Genomic DNA, 20,243 nt, shown 5'->3' on the forward strand with positions numbered 1-20,243 from the left:
CAACAACCAGAACCACCTGTGACTTCAAATATCATAGCTCAAATTGTATACGCTACTACAATGAACCAAACCTACATATATATGCGCTTACACCAAAGCCAACCCACGTACAAATCTATAAATATTCAAACATGACTTGCAGCGATTTCAAACTTAAGTTATACCCAGTTCAGATCATTTTTCAATATACAGATCTAGAATAAGCATAATCAAATATATAGAGATAGTTCATTTCAAACCATTTGATCCCGATCTATCCTTAGATCTTGTTCTTCATCAACCGGTGAGATCCCTCTTTAGCTCAGATCCAGATCTACATCATAACCCAATCACAGTATTCCAGATCTAGCACTTTATCAGATATTCAATAATTCAGATGATGCTTTGCCAAATGATCTTCTTCCTCTTATATAGTCTTAGGCCTTTCACAATACCACGGTCCAAAACCATAATAACACAATACCACGGACCCAATACTTGGGATCAACACTTTTGGATGCAATACCACGGACCAAAACCATAGGATCAAAAACTGTTGGACTAATACCATGAACCAACCATGAAAGTGCATGAGATCAACACTTTTGGATGCAATACCACGGACCAAAACCATAGGATTAAAAACTATCGGACTAATACCATGAACCAACCATGAAAGTGCGTGAGATCAACACTTTTGGATGCAATACCACGGACCAAAACCATAGCATCAAAAACTGTCAGACTAATACCATGAGCCAACCATGAAAGTGCGTGAACTTTTCTCTTCATGAAAGGAACTTTTCTCTGCATGAAAGTGCGTGAACTTTTCTCTACATGAAATAAACTTTTCTCTGCATAAAAGTGCATGAACTTTTCTCTACATGAAAGAAACTTTTATCTGCATAAAAGTGCGTGAACTTTTCTGCACTATAATTTATCATCTGAGATGAGTGGGTTGCCATCAAGTACAACATATGTATCATAATGCCAACATTAACAGCCAAGCAAAGCAGAGAATTCTGAAAAGAAAATTTCAGAAAGAAAAACCGAATATCATATTCATTCAGGAAACTAAATGCGGCAATACAAGCATGGCTAACATCAGTAAGAAGCTCGACAATCACATAGATTATATGGAAGTAGAGAGTCAGGGACAAGAAGGAGGTTTAGTCACTATGTGGGACTTGAGGATGATTCAAGTCCTCTCAGCAGAAGTAACCAGAGCATTCATAGCCGTGGAAGCCCAACCCATAGGTAACTCTGAATCCTTCTTATGCATAAATGTTTATGGACCGCAGAAGATAGAGGGTAAAATGACCTTTTTGAGTTCTCTGTTAAGTTTGATTTCTAGGCATCCATATTCCAAATGCATTATGGGGGGTGACTTTAACATGATAACTACCCTTCTAGAGAAGAAAGGGGGAATAAGAAAAATCAGTAAGGATGCAGAATTATTTACAAATTTCATTGACAATGCTAAACTAGTGGATATCCCACCAAAGAGTGGCACTTTTACATGGAATAACAGATGAGGTGGCGATAGGCTGATTGCCTCTCGTCTGGATAGATTCCTCATCTCTGAGAGCATCATTATGGATGGTATTCTAGTTGATTCAGACATCCTTCCAAGTGGAGGATCTGACCACTGGCCAATATCTTTAATAGCAACTATCCACGGCACTCCAAGGAATAAACCTTTTAGATTCGAAAAATTTTGGTTGGAACACCCCAACTTCCTCAATCTAGTGGAGAAATGGTGGTCCGAACCTATGATTGGAAGGGGATCCAAAATGTTTAATCTTCAGAAGAAATTAAAGTACACTAAAGCCAAAATAAAAGAATGGAATATTACGGAGTTTGGAGATATTTTTAAGGAGAAAACCCTAATAAAAGATAAGCTGGAACAGATACACAAAGCTTGGGCTTCAGGGCACAATAGTGAGGAGTCTGTAGAGCAGGAAAAAGCTCTAACTCATCAGTGGCATACACGCTGTCAGCAGGAAGAAACTCTTTGGAAGCAGAAATCCAGGATACGGTGGCTTAAAGAGGGTGAGCAGAACACCAAATTTTTTCACAGATCTGCTCTAGATTACAGGAGTGCAAATAAAATACTAGAACTCAAGGATGAGAATGGGGAAACTTTAAAAAATCACCAAGACATAGCAGCTTTACTCACTAGGCATTTCAGCATTATTGCCCAGGAACCGCAAGCAAACAGAGAGGATGCTATAAAGGAGCTCATTATGGCCATTCCCAAAACTATTACCAACGATCAGAACTCAGCCCTCAGTAGAGAAATCATCCTAGAGAAAGTGGAAGAAGCAGTCAGAAGCATGCCAAGTGATAAGGCCCCTGGACGGATGGTTTCACCATTAATTTTTACAAAGCTTGCTGGAACCTAGTGAAACATGAAGTTTGGGAAGTTGTAGAGGACTCTAGGTGATCTGGATCCATCCTCAAATCTCTTAACTCCACCTTCATAGCGCTTATCCCAAAGATGGAAGAAGCAAACACTCCTGAGAAGTTTAGACCAATTGCTCTGTGTAATGTCATTTATAAAATCATATCGAAAGTTATAGCTAATAGACTGAAGCCAATTCTTCCTGGCCTCATATCAGAAGAGCAATCGGGGTATGTCGAAGGGAGACAGATCTTAGATAATATTCTACTAGCTCAAGAAATGATTCACACTCTTCAAACTAGAAAATTAGCAGGGATGTTAATGCAGCTTGATCTATCGAAAGCCTATGATAAAGTTAGCTGGCAATATCTAGAAGCCATTCTAAAAGCCTTTGGTTTTTGCAAGCAATGGATCAATTGGATTCTAGCCCTTATTAAATCCTCCAGGTTCTCGATCCTTGTCAATGGATCCCCCTCTGAACCCTTTTCACCCACTCGTGGAATCAGACAAGGAGACCCTCTCTCCCCCTTCCTGTTCGTAATCCTCATGGAAGGACTCAGCAGACTCATAGCCAAAGCGAAAAGAGAAGGGAAGATCAAGGGACTTCAGCCTCTCCAATCCATTCCAGCTACCACACACCAACAATTTGTGGATGATACTATGTTACATGGAACCCCCACGGTGAAAGAGGCTCTGGCGTTTAAGAAAATCCTTGATCTATTCAGCAAGGCGTCGGGAATGGAAATTAATTTTTCCAAGTCCACGATTTTTTTCTTTCACACCCATCCAGCTATTCAGAAGCATCTCTCTAATTTACTTGGTTTCAGAAAAGGATGTCTACCATCAAGATATTTAGGAGCACCTCTAACACTCAAACCCTGGCAAAAAGTGCACTGGGAGAAAATCTTGGCTAACCTGGAGAAAAGGTGTAAGCACTGGATGCACAGGGCACTTAATTTTGCTGGGAGATTAGTCCTCACCAAGGCAATTATGCAGGCTATCCCGCAGTACTTACTCTCCATGCTGTCGTCCCCCAAGGGCATCCTTCAACAAATTAGAACAATCCAAAGATCCTTTTTATGGAATGGAGATGGGGAAAAGAAAAAATGGGTGCTTGTGGCATGGCACAAACTCTGCAAACCGAAAATTTTGGGAGGCCTAATCTGGTGGATCCGTCAATCATCAAAATGACTTGCGGTGCAAAACTCTGGTGGAGATGGATAAAAGAGCCCCATCTTCCCTGGGCAAGACATTGGAAAGAGAAATATACCCCAGAGTGCAACAATCAGGATCTTATTAGACTTCAGGAGGTTCCTGAGGGTTCCCCCATATGGAATCTTGCTAGGAAAAATCGCAACTTGGTGCACAGGAAAACAGTTTTTGGGAAATTCGAAATGGGCATTCAGCTCTTTTTTGGGAAGATGCTTGGCAGCAACTCCCAAAAATGGAAAAGCCAGAGCTCGCTCTTCTCAAGCACAAATGCCAACACGAAGGCTGATACAAAGTCCAGCATTACTGGAACCAGAACAACAGGGATCCTAACTGGAGAGAATGGATAAACTTCAACTTTGACAACAACAATGGGGAAAATGACAGCACAAAGCATCTAATTGATCAACTACTCAAAAGGAAGATAAGGAATACGGAAGAAAAGGACCAGCTTAGATGGGGAATGAAAGGCAGCGGAAACTTCTCACTCAAGGAAGCCAGGGAACTGATAGAAAATGCAGAGCAGAGGGAGGTAACTCCTTGGAGTCATAAAGTGTGGGACAACTTGTTTTGGCCAAAAATCAAAACGTTCCTCTGGCTTTTAATGAGGAAAAAAACCTTGACGTGGGAAAATCTACGCAATAAAGGTTTTCATGGGCCTTCCAGATGCCCAATGTGCCTGGTAGAGGAAGAAACAATAAACCATTTATTTAATTCCTGTGACTGGGCATGTCATTTATGGAATTGGGCGGAGGGTATTCTGCTAAATTCTAACAGAAATAGGGAGTCCATCCAAGATACCATACAAAATTGGCAAAAAAATTACTCAAAGAATCCCAGAGTCAACAACATTTGGAAAGTTATGCCAGGTTTCTTAACATGGACCATATGGAAGGAGCGTAACAGGAGAATTTTCCAAGATGAATACAGAAACACAGAGCATTCCATAGATACTATTATGATAAATATCAGACAGTTAATTCAAGTGAAAGTCAAAGCAGAAACTAATGAGAAGCCTTCGTCTTGTGACTTACGTATTTTAAAACTCTTCCAGCTGGACATCAACCAGAGCATGGCCACATCGAGTTGCCAGTAGAACCCAAACTCTGAGTCCAATAGTTGAAAATATCCGCCGATTGGTTGGCTGAAGTTGAATTTTGATGGCGCGTCCAGAGGTAACCCTGGGATGGCGAGTATAGGAGGCATCATAAGAAACCATGAAGGAGACATTCTTCATATCTACTGCAAAGCTTTGGGAGAAGGGACGAACAATGAAATGGAGTTTGCAGCCTTAGAATAGGGACTATGGATTCTAGAAGACATGCAGAATTGTACAGCGGTGGTGGAAGGCGACTCAGCCCTGGTAATTTCTGTGGCAAAGAAAATCTATGGCGGAACCAAAGCGAGCAAAGCAACGAAACATTGGAGATTAGCAAAGGTGACAGAAAACATAGCCGAGTTAATCAGCGGTATGAGAGGGTTAGTCTTCCAGGCGGTGAGACGCAAGGCGAATGCGATAGCGGACCACCTAGCAAATCATGGCATCGACAACCAAAATAGGGAATGGGACAGCTGTTGGCAGCATGTGAACTGTCCAGACCTGAAGGAGAAATGCATCCAGCTGGCCAAACAAGACATGGATAATGCCAACCGGGCTTAACCGGAAGGCGTTTGGCTTCCGCGCTTTTCTATGATGGGGCACGCTGGAGTGGCTAAGGATATTAAAAGTTGGCAGAAGGCAGAAGGACAGGTAATTCCGGTGCATTTATGGCAACAGAAGGGGAATAAGGGAAACAAATCTAAAATGATATGCCGCAACGATCACTGCCGCGACCACAGCAAGTTGGCGGACACATGGCACTTTTTGATTAGAGAGAGAAGAGACAACATTTATGTCAAGGTTTTGATACATCACACAGAAAACACAGCCCTATGCAGTAACAATTATGTTAGTACATCCAAGTCGTTTTGGGAGGATCGGATAGTCATGGGTAATATCCTCCAGAACAATTATTTAACAGCGAGTAGAGGCAAAGGCACTATCAGCATTTTTCAGTGCATTGTTCGGGTTCATTTTCTTTCGGCTCTCTGTGCCTGTTCTCACGTCGCAAGTGTTAAGATCAGTATGGAAGGTAACGACTGCTGCAGCATCACTGCGAACATGGAGCTCAAGACAGCGAGGGAAATATATGAGACCTGAACCGCGTCGAAGAACAAACGCAAATTGTCTGACCTAAAGGCTTCTGTGAAGGAAGAAGAGCGAAAGCGGTCTGAGGAAGATATAGCGCAGGAGGTTGATTGGCTTCAGGATCCTGGAACAGTAACCAAACGCGCCACACAGTTTGTGCGCACTCAGGCGGAAAGCTGGCGAGTAAAAACCCTGCTGGCGCGTGCTCTGGAATCAAGGGAAGATAGTAAGAAGCTGCCTCAAAGTGACCAGTTCATCCCTGAGGCCCAGATGAAAAGTTTATATGGCATTTATGAAGCTCTGGACTTCAAAATCACTGCGGTGCATGAGGTAGTAGATTCTCTGTCCAAGAAGATGACGGTGCTTATTAAGCTCCTCAGGTAGACGCTCAGTCCAGAAGCTCGGCAGACTGGTGGACCGCAGCAAGAGAATCAGGCGGAATGTCGCAGCTATCAATCCCTGCAAGCGAGAGCGGACAACCATGTTCTGGAACAGGCCTTGGACACAGCAAGCAGGTTCGAGAAGTCCCCTCAGTAATTCTGTGTTGATGTTAATTCTCATCCGTCTTGACCGGTTGTTCATCTGTCTTGACCGGTTTTTTGGTCTCCCTAAGATCTGGGGTTTTGTCATTTCTATAGTTTCTGCTTGTTGAAGGGTTGCGGTCTTCAGCTCAACCTCTCTTATTCTCAAGCGAAGTTAGATAGAAGGATTAGCTACCCTATGTGGTGTACAGTTAATAGTTTTTGGTTAATTTGTATGGAAATTATGGCTTTTGGCTTGTTATCTTCAGGCCTCGATCTGCTATGACAGTTTTTTTGTACTATATTTTTACCCTTTTAATATAATCTTCTGACTTACACAAAAAAAATACTTAAGCAACACTTCAAGTTCATCATCATATACATTCAATAGCTAAACATGAAAACATTTATGAAGCTTGAGCAAGTAGGGTCGTTTTATTAATGAGGAATAAATACACTTATCTATCTCACTTAAACTTTTCCAAGCAGTCAAGAAGGAAGAGCCACATTCCATCAAACTATGTGTTTAGAAACACTACATTTTTTCTTGTAGTTGGCCACCCTTGATACAAATATGATGCCTTAAGAGGAAGAATCACTTAGGGATTAAAAAGGTTTAAGTCTTGGTAAAGGCCTTGAAGGCCACTCTCTTTCACACACAAAAATAAATGTTTCCTTTCAACTATTGAGACAGGACTTGTTAACGCTCTGGATACTTCCTTAATGGGCCTACATAGGAAAAATAGGAGTTTATCACTAATCCAACAATTCCTTGTTACTTTCGTATTCTTAGTGGCATTCGTGCTTAGTTCAGATAAGTTAATAAGAAATTCTCTTGACCCTCTAGCTCAAACTAAAGTCTTCAAAATTGGATTCTTATCCAAATTAGCTAATTCATAGTGCCATGTGGGTTGTTGTGTTTCAACAAGGGTTTACGTGACCTTCTGTTTAGAGTCACAATACTTGAACCCTTGTATGTCTTTGTTTCTTTCCATGGGTTTTTCTAGTTTGCATGCACTTCTTTGTTCTCTATGTTCCTAACCATGCCATAATGCTCTGTAACCATTGCTCATTCACATCACACCACAATCTACTTGTATGAGAATTCAAGGTCCTAGATTTGGACTATGTGGTCAATTTAAAGTATCAAATTAGGTCAATTTCCAATGTACCTATGGAGAAATTAAATACCACTCACAATTCTTCTCATAATTAATGGCAGTTGGGTAGTTCAATTACCAAATCAAAAATATGGGAAATAGGGAAAATTGGATATTAAATTCAGGATAAATATGAAACTTTCCAAATCTCACTTACATCTTTGTCTGATGCAATGAGATACATGTTAGATATTCTCTTCTTTAGGTTTTGGAAATATATTAAATGAATCCATATTACATCAAATAAATTTTTTTAAGATATCCATGCTAGCCATTTTCAACATCATAATTCTTAATCACAATTATAAAATCATGGGTTTAAAGGGTTGTTAAAATGACTAGCTGTCTTAATCCTTGTTAAGTAATTTTTTCATCATTTACTCCTTTAGAACAAATGTTTCACTGTGAATTGAAGAACCCCTTAATCAACCATATCTATTTCTAGTCCATCTTGGCATTTACACTCCATAACTCAATCATGAAAATATTACCAAACTATTAAATTCCATATAAAGGAATAACCATCTATGAGAATGCATGGGTAACTAAACACTGTAAGCATCAATGATGTAGGAGCATCTAGCTGACGGGTCATCATGACGAAAGACTATTTGGTCTCTAAGAGAACTGAAGAGGAATTTGCTAAGTGAACAATGTAGTTGTTTTTGTTTATGTTGTTTTAATTTAGTAAGAACAGTATGTAGAAAGGCAGAGGATTAATTAGGTAAATTGTTGCAAGTAATTAATTTTATTTTCATGTCAACTTTTACAAGGTTGTAACGTAGGACAATAAACAGTTTTTGGAACTAAAAATGTGTAACCAACAACAGTTAGGAGAAAACAGTTCCATACAATCATTGAAAAAGAACAGAACGCAATTGTAAGAGGTTCAACTTTTTGGAGAGAGAGGGAAAACTAATAAAATATCTCTGAGCACACATACATTTTTTCCAATATCCTGTAACTGTCTATCTATCTGTCATTCTGTTACATTTCCAGAAACAGTGAAAGTCCATTCTCTGTTTTGTTTTATAAGCATGTACACACATATGTGTTTCTATTTTCATTGATTAAAGCAGGCCTACAAATCAAAACAAGTTTGCAGACATAATTAAAGAGTACATTGCAAAAACGAGGGCATACAGTTCCTGAATTTATCAATCAAACAAGCGCAGAGGAATCCTGGACGTCGATACTTAATTCGAGCATCAAAGGTAGAGACAAGACGCAAGCATTTCTGAACAGCAAGTCAAACAAATCATACAGGTATTCCTGAAGAGTAAACCCTCTTGTTTCATTTACAAAATAAGCACAAGAATCTCTGTTCGAATATATACAGTCACAAAACCTCGTTTAAATATACATACAGTCCATGTGATAACCCTATAAAAGGTTCGAAAGGTATCCTAGCATACGGGTTTAGAAACCCTATCCATAAATCAAACCCTACAGCAACTACCCACCAGAGGAACCGTGCAAGTCTAACGGCCTACGACTACATACAGTCGGTGGTCTCAAATCATTACAACAAAATTATTGTAACCCTAGACTATGATGAACAGAACACAAGCGACAAGAAAAATAAGGAACGACCCTACCCGGGTCTAGCAAAAGCATCGAGGAGCCAAAGTGAAAAACCCTCAAGGACGAGCATACCTGCAACAACAGACAATAACTAAAGTTTGTGAGTAATATGTGGCAGAGAATGTAAAGGCCGGAAGAAAACAACGAAACCAGGGTTCGAGTTTACCTTGCAGAGACAAAATGCTAACATCACAGTCACCTAGGGTCACTCTGCTCATGAAGGAGAAAGTGGGTTAGTTTAATAGCGTGAAAAGAAGAAAAAATTGATAGCATAGAACAAAAATCTTACCTTGGCATTATGGAAGAAGTTGAAGCCGAGACCCTGCGACCGCAACCTGTTCACAAAACTAAGGAATACAACCAGAGCACTCAACAACAGTCGCATAGAAGGATTCAAGACCAAAAGGAGTCGCACAATCCAACTAAATAACCAACATTGACTTGTACACAGAGAAATCTCAGTTTCCAACAAGCAAACTAAATCCATAATTCGACAAAAAGATTAAGTGCAGATAGAGAAACAATGACGGAATAACTAGGTTCACACAAGAGTTCATTACCAGACGGAGAAGCCGACGAGTTTCCAGGTCAAGAGCCGAGCCAGAGTACTAGAGGCAGCATAAATTTACACAGAGAAAACTGCACAGCATAACCACATTACAGAGCTCTCAACCCTCAACAGTTCGCATGCAAAATGACCGGGAGATAGGGTTTGAGACCCTCTTACCAAAGCGGGGGTGACAATTCCAAGGAGTGGACACTTGTCCATTATTCGTGAGCGCAGGTACAAATCATAAGTGCGGACCCCAAATCAATTTTAAAATCATTGCAATCAACCGTCAAATGAACCAACATCATATGTAATCCAATTGCCCATCATTAAATTCATTCATAATCATATTATTAACGTTGGTTAGTGTGACAAGGCTGGGCTGGACCCATCAAGTGGTATCAGAGCAGGAAGTTGAAAGAGTCAGGATATGGAAGTTGGAAGACAAGGACGTGGGAGAGGTGTACGTAGAGCAGTGGACGAAGGACTGAGGGAAGAAATAAGGATCTTACTGCTAATTTAGTGGCACTGGAGGAAGGAAGGAGAAGGGATCCAGAAATAGGAGATGACAGTGAGGAGGAAGCCATAGTTGCAACAAACGGATCGGATGAGGAAGGGTCAGAGATGAGGTTGTTGAGGTCGGTTCTGTTGGCTAGCAGCAAGCCCAAACCGGAGATTCCTAACTACGATGGTAGCCTGTCCATAGAAGTTCTGTTGGACTGGGTAAGTGAGTTGGACAAGTATTTTGAAAGTGAAGAGATCAGTGAGGATCGGAGAGTCAAGTTCGCTGCAACCAAATTGAAGGGACACGCAGCCCTGTGGTGGGATAGTGTCCAAGCAGAGAGAAGGAGGATGAACAAGTTACCGATAAAGAAGTGGTCAAGGATGGTGGCCAAGCTGAAAGGCAGATTTCTGCCTAAGGATTACCAAGTTGCACTTTATCGACAAGTGCAAAATTTAAGACAAAAAGGGATGACAGTAAGGGAGTATACAGAAGAATTCTACTGGGTGAACTTGAGAGCTGGTTATACCGATGACACTCCGGAGAAGACAACAAGATACGTAAACGGTTTGAGACTGGAAATACTGGATGAAATCAGCATTCTTTCCCCAAGAAATATAGAAGAAGCCTATCAGAGTGTTGTGAAGGCTGAGGAAAAGATTACTAGAAAAAAAAAATGCTAGGAGAGGACGAGGAACCGGCAGAGGACGAGGACAATCCTATGGCAGAGGACGAACTGCCAGTAATAGCAAAGAGGGAAGCAGCTCCAAGGCTTCAGGAACAACAAAGAAAGGAGACAACACTAGAGGTGGCAGGCCATATCAGCGAGGAAGAGGGAATGGCCGAGGTAAAGGAGCTAATTTCCAGTGCTACAGGTGCCACAAGTGGGGGCACAGATCTTTTGAATGCCTTGAAGCAGAGCAAGCTGGCCAAAGGGGAACATTTGTTGCACAACCTGAGGAGGCTGAGGCATCAGCCCAAGAAGCAGAAAATGTAGCGGAAATAAGGGAGGCCTTAGTTCTAAAGAAAGTATTGTTGAAGCCAGCCAAAGAAACAATTGAACGGACCCAACAAAAAGCACTATTCTGGACATTTTGCAAATCAAACGGAAAGTGTTGTAAATTGATCATTGATAGTGGGAGTACAGATAATTTGGTTGCCACCGAGATGGTGGAGAAGTTGGGTTTGAAGCGGCTTAAGCTCCCCACCCCTTACAAGGTGTCGTGGCTGCAGAAAGGCCACCAGTTGTTGGTTGATGAATAGTGTGAGGTTGAATTTCACATTGGCAAGTACAAAGACAAAGTTATCTGTGATATTATGCCAATGGACGTCTATCACATACTGCTAGGAAGACCATGGCAGTATGATTGGAAGGTGGTACACGATGGGAAAATGAACTGCTACAAGTTTGTTAAAAATGGAATCAAGCATACACTTGTACCCATCAAGGAAGAGGAGACAACAAAAGAAAGTGGGACGAAAGCATTGTTAATAGGTGGAAAACAGTTTGTGAAATAGATCGAGGAAAGTGAAGTCAATTATGCTGTTGTGAGGAGGGCAGGGACAGTGCTGTTGCACACAGAAATGTCTAATTTGCCTGTAGAAATTCAAGAGATCTTGCGGGAATTCAAAGACATTGTAGTTGATGATTTGCCAGACAAGTTGCCTCCCAAAATAAGCATCAGTCATGATATCGACTTTATACTCGGAGCAAGCTTACCAAATAAGGCAGCATATCGGATGAGCCCCAAAGATAATGAGGAGATCAGGAAACAGGTGTAGGAGTTGCTAGATAAAGGGCTAATAAGGGAAAGCTTGAGCCCTTGTGTAGTACCAACAGTTCTCGCTCCCAAGAAAGGAGGAGAATGGCGGATGTGCACGGATTCACGGGCCATCAACAAAATCACCATTAGGTACAGGTTTCCCCTACCAAGGATGGACGATATGATGGACTGCCTAAGTGGGGCAGCATACTTCACGAAGATTGATCTGAAGAGTGGCTATCATCAGATCTAGATCAGGGAAGGAGATGAGTGGAAGACAGCCTTCAAGACTAATGAAGGGTTGTACGAATGGCTAGTCATGCCATTTGGTTTGAGTAATGCCACTAGTACTTTTATGAGATTGATGAATGAAATGCTGAAAGAGTTCATCGCCAAGTTTGTGATAGTGTACCTTGATGACATATTAATTTTCAATAGGACTAAAGAGGAGTACCTTCAACATGTTTGAAGAGTGCTGAAGAAATTGCAGCAGAATAAATTACTAATAAATTTGAAAAAATCTACTTTCCTACAAAGAGAAATGATTTATCTAGGCTTTGTAATTGCAGAAAATGAGTTAAAGATGGACCCAGAAAAGATTGCAACAATCATTAACTAGCCATCTTCAAAAATCTTATTTGAGGTACGTAGTTTTCATGGGCTGGCGAGTTTCTATCGCAAACTTATAAGAAATTTTAGTGAAATCTGCACACCTATGCCAGACACTATCAAAAAGGCCAGGTAGCCTTTTTGTTGGACCAAGGCAGTAGAGGACAACTTTCAGCTCCTAAAGAGGAAAATTATAGAAAGGCCAATTCTAAGGTTACCAAATTTTAATAAGCTTTTTCCAGGTTCAATGCGATGCAAGTGGTACAGCTATTGGCGTTGTACTCAGCCAAGAAGACAAACCTGTTGCATTTTCAGCGAGAAGCTGAAAGAAAGCAAGAAGAAGTATTCCTCATATGACAAGGAATTTTATGCTGTCATCCAAGCTCTGAAGCATTGGAGACACTACCTATTGGGGAGTGAATTTGTGTTATTTTCTGATAATTCAGCGCTGCAATATGTAATGCAACAACATAAATTGAACCAAAAGCACGCCAAATGGTTGGAGTATTTGCAGAGTTTCACCTTTGTGTTGAAACACATCAGCGGGCAGGCCAACAAGGTTCGGATGCATTGAGCAGAAGAACCTTACTCTTACAGGAAAGTACAATACAGGTGTTGGGTTTCGAGCATTTGAAAGATTTGTACCAGACCGACACAGATTTCAAAGAGGCCTATGAAGCCTATCAAAATCCCGTGCTGAGGAACAAAAGTCCATGGTTGGACTACAACTTGCAGGAGGAACTACTGTTTAGAGGGGGACAGTTATGTATTCCTGATTGTTCAATGAGAGAAAATATTATATGGGAGAAGCATAGCGGAGGTCTAGCTGGACATTTCGGCATAGACAAAACTTTGGAGTAGCTCAGACACTTCTATTACTGGCCAAGAATGCGAAGGGATGTACAATGATATGTGAATAGGTGTAAAGTCTGCCAACTGGCGAAGGGACATAGTCAAAACACTGGACTTTACACACCACTACCTGTTCCAAGTAGACCATGGGACTCAGTCAGCATTGACTTTGTCTTAGGACTGCCTAGAACATAATGAGGTTATGACTCGATGATGGCTAGACAGATTTTTGAAGATGGTGCATTTCATCCCTTGTCGAAAAACTAGTGATGCCACTCATGTAGCTCACCCGTTTTTCATGGAGATTGTTAGATTACATGGCCTACCCAGATCTATTGTTTCTGACAGGGACGTAAAATTCAAGGGACAGTTTTGGCGCACCCTATGAAATAAGTTGGACACACAGTTGAACTTCAGCTCTGCATATCATCCGCAGACTGACGGGAAAATGAAAGTGGTGAACAGGAGTTTGGGGAACTTGTTGCGGAGCTTGACTCGGGAAAATTCACGGTTATGGGATCATGCACTTGCTCAGGCAGAATTCGCTTATAACGATTCACCGAATCGTAGCACCTGATACAGTCCATTTCAAATCCTGTACGGCATGCATCCTCACGAAATACATGAGTTGCGGGATCTGGGAATGTTGGAGAAGAGAAGCGCTGATAGGGAAGATTTTGCTGAAGCGATGAGTGAACTACACGAACAGGTGAAATCAAAGTTTCAGGACAGCATTCAAAAATACAAACAACAAGTAGATCTAAAGCGACGAGAAGTCCAATTCAATGTAGGTGATGAAGTCCTTGCACACTTACGGAAAGAACAGTTTCCTAAGGGCGCATATAACAAGCTGAAATTCAAGAAGATTGGTCCCTGCAAAATTTTGCGTAAATTCTCAGCCAATGCTTATGAGATACAGCTACCACTAGACATAGGCGTATCACCTATTTTCATTGTGGCAGACCTGTTCCCACATACTGCCAACTCGGAGGAAGACAGTGTGGTACGGCCAAAACGGGACACCTAAGTTGGAGATAGTTCTTGCATGAGGCACATGTCTTCAACTCAACCCCATGAGATCGAGAAGTTTCTCGGCACAAGAGGACTCACAGGAAGGAGTATCTACGATACCTTTTCAAGTGGAAGAACCGTCCAATCGAGGACAGTTCGTGGCTTGACGCGGCACAGATACAGAAGGCGGGTTATTCTATGGAGGATCTCATGGAACAAAGCCATGACTTTTTCTTACCCCGGGAGCCTGATGCAGGAGCATCTAGCTGACGGGTCATCATGACGAAAGGTTGTTTGGTCTCTGAGAGGACTGAAGAGGAATTTGCTAAGTGAACACTGTAGTTGTTTTTGTTTATGTTGTTTTAATTTAGTAAAGAACAGTATGTAGGAAGGTAGAGGATTAATTAGGTAAATTGTTGCAAGTAATTAATTTTATTTTCATGTCAACTTTTACAAGATTGTAACGTAGGACAATAAACAGTTTTTGGAACTAAAAATGTGTAACAACAGAATGTAACCAACAATAGTTAGGAGAAAACAGTTCCATACAATCATTGAAAAAGAACAGAACGCAATTGTAAAAGGTTCAACTTTTTGGGAGAGAGAGGGAAAACTAATAAAATATCTCTAAGCACACAGAATATTTTTCCAATATCCTATAACTGTCTATCTATCTGTCATTTTGTTACATTTCTAGAAACAGTGAAATTCCATTCTCTGTTTTGTTCTATAAGAATGTACACATATATGTGTTTCTGTTTGCATTGATTCAAGTAGGCCTACAAATCAAAACAATTTTGAAAACATAATTAAAGAATACATTGCAGAAACGAGGGCATACAGTTCCTAAATTCATCAATCAAATAAGAACAGAGGAATCCTGGACGAGTATACATAATTCGAGCATCAAAGGTAGAGACAAGACGCAAGCATTTCTGAACAACAAGTCAAACAAATCAGACAAGTATTCCTGAAGAGTAAACCCTCTTGTTTCATTTACAAAATAAGCACAAGAATCTTTGTTCGAATATTTACAGTCACAAAACCTCATTCAAATATACATACAGTCCATGTGATAACCCTATACAAGGTTCGAAGGGTATCATAGCATACGGGTTTAGAAACCCTAACCGCAAATCAAACCCTACAGCAACTACCCACCAGAGGAACCGTGCAAGTCTAATGGCCTATGACTACATACAGTCGGTGGTCTCAAATCATTACAACAAAATTACTGTAACCCTAGCCTATGACGAATAGAACACAAGCAACAAGAAAAATAGGGAACGACCCTACCCGGGTCTAGCCAGAGCATCGAGGAGCCGAAGTCCAAAACCCTCCAGGACGAGCATACCTGCAATGATAGACAATAACCGAAGTTTGTGAGTAATATGTGTCAGAGAAAGTAAAGGCCGGAAGAAAATAATGAAACCAGGGTTCGAGTTTACCTTGCAGAGACAGGACGCTGACATTGCAGTCACCTAGGGTCACTCTGCTCACAAAGGAGCAAGTGTGTTAGTTTAACGGCGTGAAAAGAAGAAAAGACTGATAGCATTGAACAAAAATCTTACCTTGGCATTGTGGAAGAAGCTGAAGCCGAGACCCTGCGACTAAAACCTGTTCACAAAACTGAGGAATACAACCAAAGAACTCAACAACAGTCGCATAGAAGGATTCAAGACCGAAAGGAGTCACACAATCCAGCTAAATAACCAACATTTACTTGTACACAGAGAAATCTTAGTTTCCAACAAGCAGACTAAATCCATATTTCGACAGAAAGATTAAGTGTAGACAGAGAAACAATGAAGGAATAACCAGGTTCACACAAGAGTTCACTACCAGACGAGAAGAGAAGCCAACGAGTTTCTAGGTCAAGAACCGAGCCAGAGTACCAGAGGCAGCATAAATTTACACAAAGAAAACCACGCAGCATAACCACATTACATACCTCTCAAACCTCAACAGTTCACATGCAAAATGATCGGGAGATAGGGTTTGAGGGTCTCAAATTTTGATTGTATTTCATTGTTTATATATTTTGCTTGGTTATTGTCTTCCACATTCCCACTCCTATTAGTGTTCCTTGGCACCTATCAATGCAATTGCTAAATAATTGTTAGCCTCTTTCATAAAACAATAATAAATCCAAAACCAAAATGCCAATGAAAAACCGTGTGCTCTGATACTACATATTGAAAAATGAAATTAACAAAAACAGATTACAAAAAACACACATAAAAACCAGACACCAAATAATGGCGGAAAAGGCTTTAGCCTCATGGCTTCCTCAAGTATTCTCTCACATTCTCATTCATTAAAATAATTGAATATAGCGTTACAAATAAATAGATGAGACACAGTGTTCTCAAGATAGTGCGTGCTATCTTAGACACTTTTGGTTGAGATAATTTCTCCTTTGGTTGAGATAATTTCTCACCAGACACACACCAATATAGGAGTTACCTAAACTAACTCCTATCTTAGAGGAACAACCCAAGAGTTAGGCACATTTTGGTTATGGGCCCACTTGTCAATTTCATTGACATTTTGGTTTTGGATTTATTATTGTTTTATGAAAGAGGCTAACAATTATTTAGCAATTGCATTGATAGGTGCCAAGGAACACTAATAGGAGGAGTGGGGAATGTGGAAGGAAATAATCAAGAAAAATATATAGACAATGAAATACAATCGAAATTTGAGTTTCTATATATCTTCTAAAGAGTGTAGTAGGAGTTTAAATTTAAGAAGAAAGTTACACTAACATAAATGTCCCAAAGCAATGACAATCCTTGCAGACATAAGGTATATGAAAAAGGAGTTCAAATTCTTTCAAGCTTTCAAAATGGTATATAAAATAAAATATGAGGGTGGAAATTATTAGGTATCTATCAACTAGATATCATTGGCACTTGGGAGACATGATTTTTATCAGTAAGTTGTTGTGAATATGAGAAAAAATCAATTAAAGATTAGAATTGTGTATCAATGAATGTTGTGAAAGTACATGTGAAAATCTCTGTGATTCGAGAAACTGAGGCAGGTGTGCCTTTTAAGAAATCTTATATTAGCATCTTTGTGAAAAGTTGGTTGGATGAATATGCCATTTATATACAATAGTCCTTTAAAATAATTAAAATATTCGTTGACATGACTCTTATGAAATACAAAGAGGGTTCATCATATTTAAAAATTAAGAAATGAGGCACTTACTCAATTAAATTAATCTCCAGGTAACATGGTGCCCACTATTCTATTTTGTAATCTTATTTTTAAGAAACAATTTTGTAACATATTTCCATATATCATTTGAAGGAACCTCATATGGAAAATTTAATTTTTAATTGATGTTTCTTCTATTAATGAAAGAATGGTTATTCAAATTTGCATGAAAGATTTTATTGTGGGTTAGCAAAAACTAAAGATTTACATAAGTTGAGTAACTAAAATCAATGCACACTCTCACTCATATATATACACCCTTGCTCCATCATTCAACCAACAAACCCCAATATCCGCCGAACTCGCCATTCAACCATCATACAACAAACATGTCATACGAGTTTTCAATACCAATGTTATAAGAGTATTCAGTATCAATTTATTTAACTTTACATAATAGATAACAAGTAATTATGAGAAAATATCGAGATTTATACACCATGAAGAACTAAAGCTAATGATAAACCAAAATTAGAAGTATCATGCTATAGAGAAAAGTTCCTACGAAAATCAAACAAAAAATTGAATCCAATGATAAACATGAGCAGGAGATATGCATTAACCCAGAGTAGGTAATTCCGCTCCGACGCTTAAATCCACAACCTCAAACCTACTAAGGAATTAAGGATTCCCAAAACCCTAGAAAAATAATTTTAAAAATGTTCACATCTTAACTTATAAGAATTTATCCATTGACCTCACACCACGAAGCATCGATTTGTATTTTATATACTATGTTGATTTAAGCACAATTAAAAAAACATTCATACATAGTTACAAGGCCTCTAGAATTAGCCAATATTTTTTACAATAAAAGAATCTTCAAATCTTTGATAATCAATGAATGATAATCAAAGGCATAAGAAAGATTCTTGAGCATCGACTCATGGAAATCCTCCTTCTCTGTAGTAGTTGCATCGATGGAGAAGAAAACCTTAAAAGCATCTTGGGCCATTGTCTCATAACAAAGATTCGTTTGAAGAGAGTGTTATTTTAACCGATGCATGCAAGTGTCTATCAAATAATCTAACTTTTATATAATACAAAAAAAATGATTAAGAAATAAATAAATGGTTTATGGTTCCATTAACTATGAGATCTTCCTTGATTTCATTTGTTCCATTCTCAGCTACTTTATATGAAATAATCTAACTTTTATATAATACAAAAAAATGATTAAGAAATAAATAAATGGTTTATGGTTCCATTAACTATGAGATCTTCCTTGATTTCATTTGTTCCATTCTCAGCTACTTTATTAGTCTTCATATAGTTGGATCTCAGAATATGATAAGCTAAGAGAATAGAGACCTTTTTAGAAAGATAATATTTTTTTCTCGAGATTGATCTGAGATTGAGTTCCGTGGGAAAGATCATCCCATAAAGCATAGAAGAATAATCATAGAATCTCCCATGATGGTCATATTGCTAATGCCCATCAAACCTCTTAATTGAGCCCTTGCAATAAAGTGTATGCTTCTACTTGATTATTAGTAACATGACCAAAATGATAGGAATAAGTATTTTCAATTTATTTTTTCAAGCTAAAAAATCACTCAACCCCTTACTCCTTCCACCCCTAAGGAACTTGTACTATATTTTAATATAAATAGGATTTAAAAGAATTAAAACTTGAAATACATTTTAATATAAATAAGATAAAAAAGAATCAATTAAATAAACTTGTAATAGGTTTTAATACAAATAATATCTAAGAGAATCAATAAAATCCCTCAACACTAATAGTTCATGGTTAATGTATAAAATCACTATTTTGGAAACTCATAGTCTATTTACAATTCTTAAAGAAAAACTGATTTTTAGAAATCAAGCATCTCAATACTATAAGGTCTTTGTATATGAAAAAATGTCTCAATGTTGAAGTAAGACACATTTTACACACATCGGTCAAGGAAACATTGTGGTCAATAACATATCCATTGCGGAAGAGTTGTTGCGAGTACAAAATATACCTCAACCAAGAGCGTGTAATGTTTGGGAAACATGGGAACCTATCAGAGAATTGTCAACCAAAAAGCATGGAAGATGTAGTATTCTACATAGGTTGTCAATAGACGAAAATGTCTAATGACTCTTCTCCTTAAAAATGTATTTTTGGTAAAAATTGTTATTTGTTATATAGTGATTAGAGTATAATTTGTTCCTCCATCTTTGTTTTTTTTAATTTTTTTAGTTATTGTAACAGTAAAAGTGTAAAAAATCCTAGAAAAGAGTTTACCTAATAGGATTCCACCACTCCAATAGGATTGAGGTTCTGGAAATTCACGTAAAAAAATGCCATTTTTCATATTTCCTCTCTTATTATATGTTTATCATACGAGTTAATGGCATGGTCAATTGCAATGTTATCATACAAGTTAATGTCATGGTCAATTCCAATGTTATCATACAATTTAATGCCATGGTCAATTGTAATGAGATGATTATAGATTTGAGTATCCACTAGGTCCTAGTTGACCACCTTCATTGGTTTAAAAAAAATCTATATATAAATTAGTTGTAATTTATTTTTCTAGACATTGATTAGATAGCAAAGATAAATCCTTCCTTTTGGACTAGTGGTGGAATTATCAATAACCTCCCCATCTATAATCTTATTTTTTATAATGTCAGTGCATTTATTGGGAAATTAGAGACCTAGTATGTTGCATAAAGCTTACAAGTG

General features: G+C 38.9%; 1 protein-coding gene across 1 annotated transcript; it reads left to right on the forward strand.

Annotated features, from left to right (window-relative positions):
* The first annotated feature begins 1,751 nt into the window (after positions 1-1,751).
* LOC149139740 (uncharacterized) lies at positions 1,752-2,384 on the forward strand. The gene has a single exon (XM_089450807.1). The coding sequence runs from the start codon at positions 1,752-1,754 to the stop codon at positions 2,382-2,384; it is 633 nt and encodes a 210-aa protein (XP_089306933.1).
* Positions 2,385-20,243: the final 17,859 nt, after the last annotated feature.

This window comes from Pinus tabuliformis, chromosome X (assembly GCF_031772625.1).
Source record: "Pinus tabuliformis cultivar Carrire ecotype Pingquan chromosome X, CPIR1, whole genome shotgun sequence".
Classification (NCBI taxonomy): Eukaryota; Viridiplantae; Streptophyta; class Pinopsida; order Pinales; family Pinaceae; genus Pinus; species Pinus tabuliformis.

What these genes read in the sequence shown, in the direction of transcription:
- LOC149139740 (XM_089450807.1), top strand. Translation starts at nt 1,752, where the DNA reads ATGATTGGAAGGGGATCCAAAATGTTTAATCTTCAGAAGAAATTAAAG.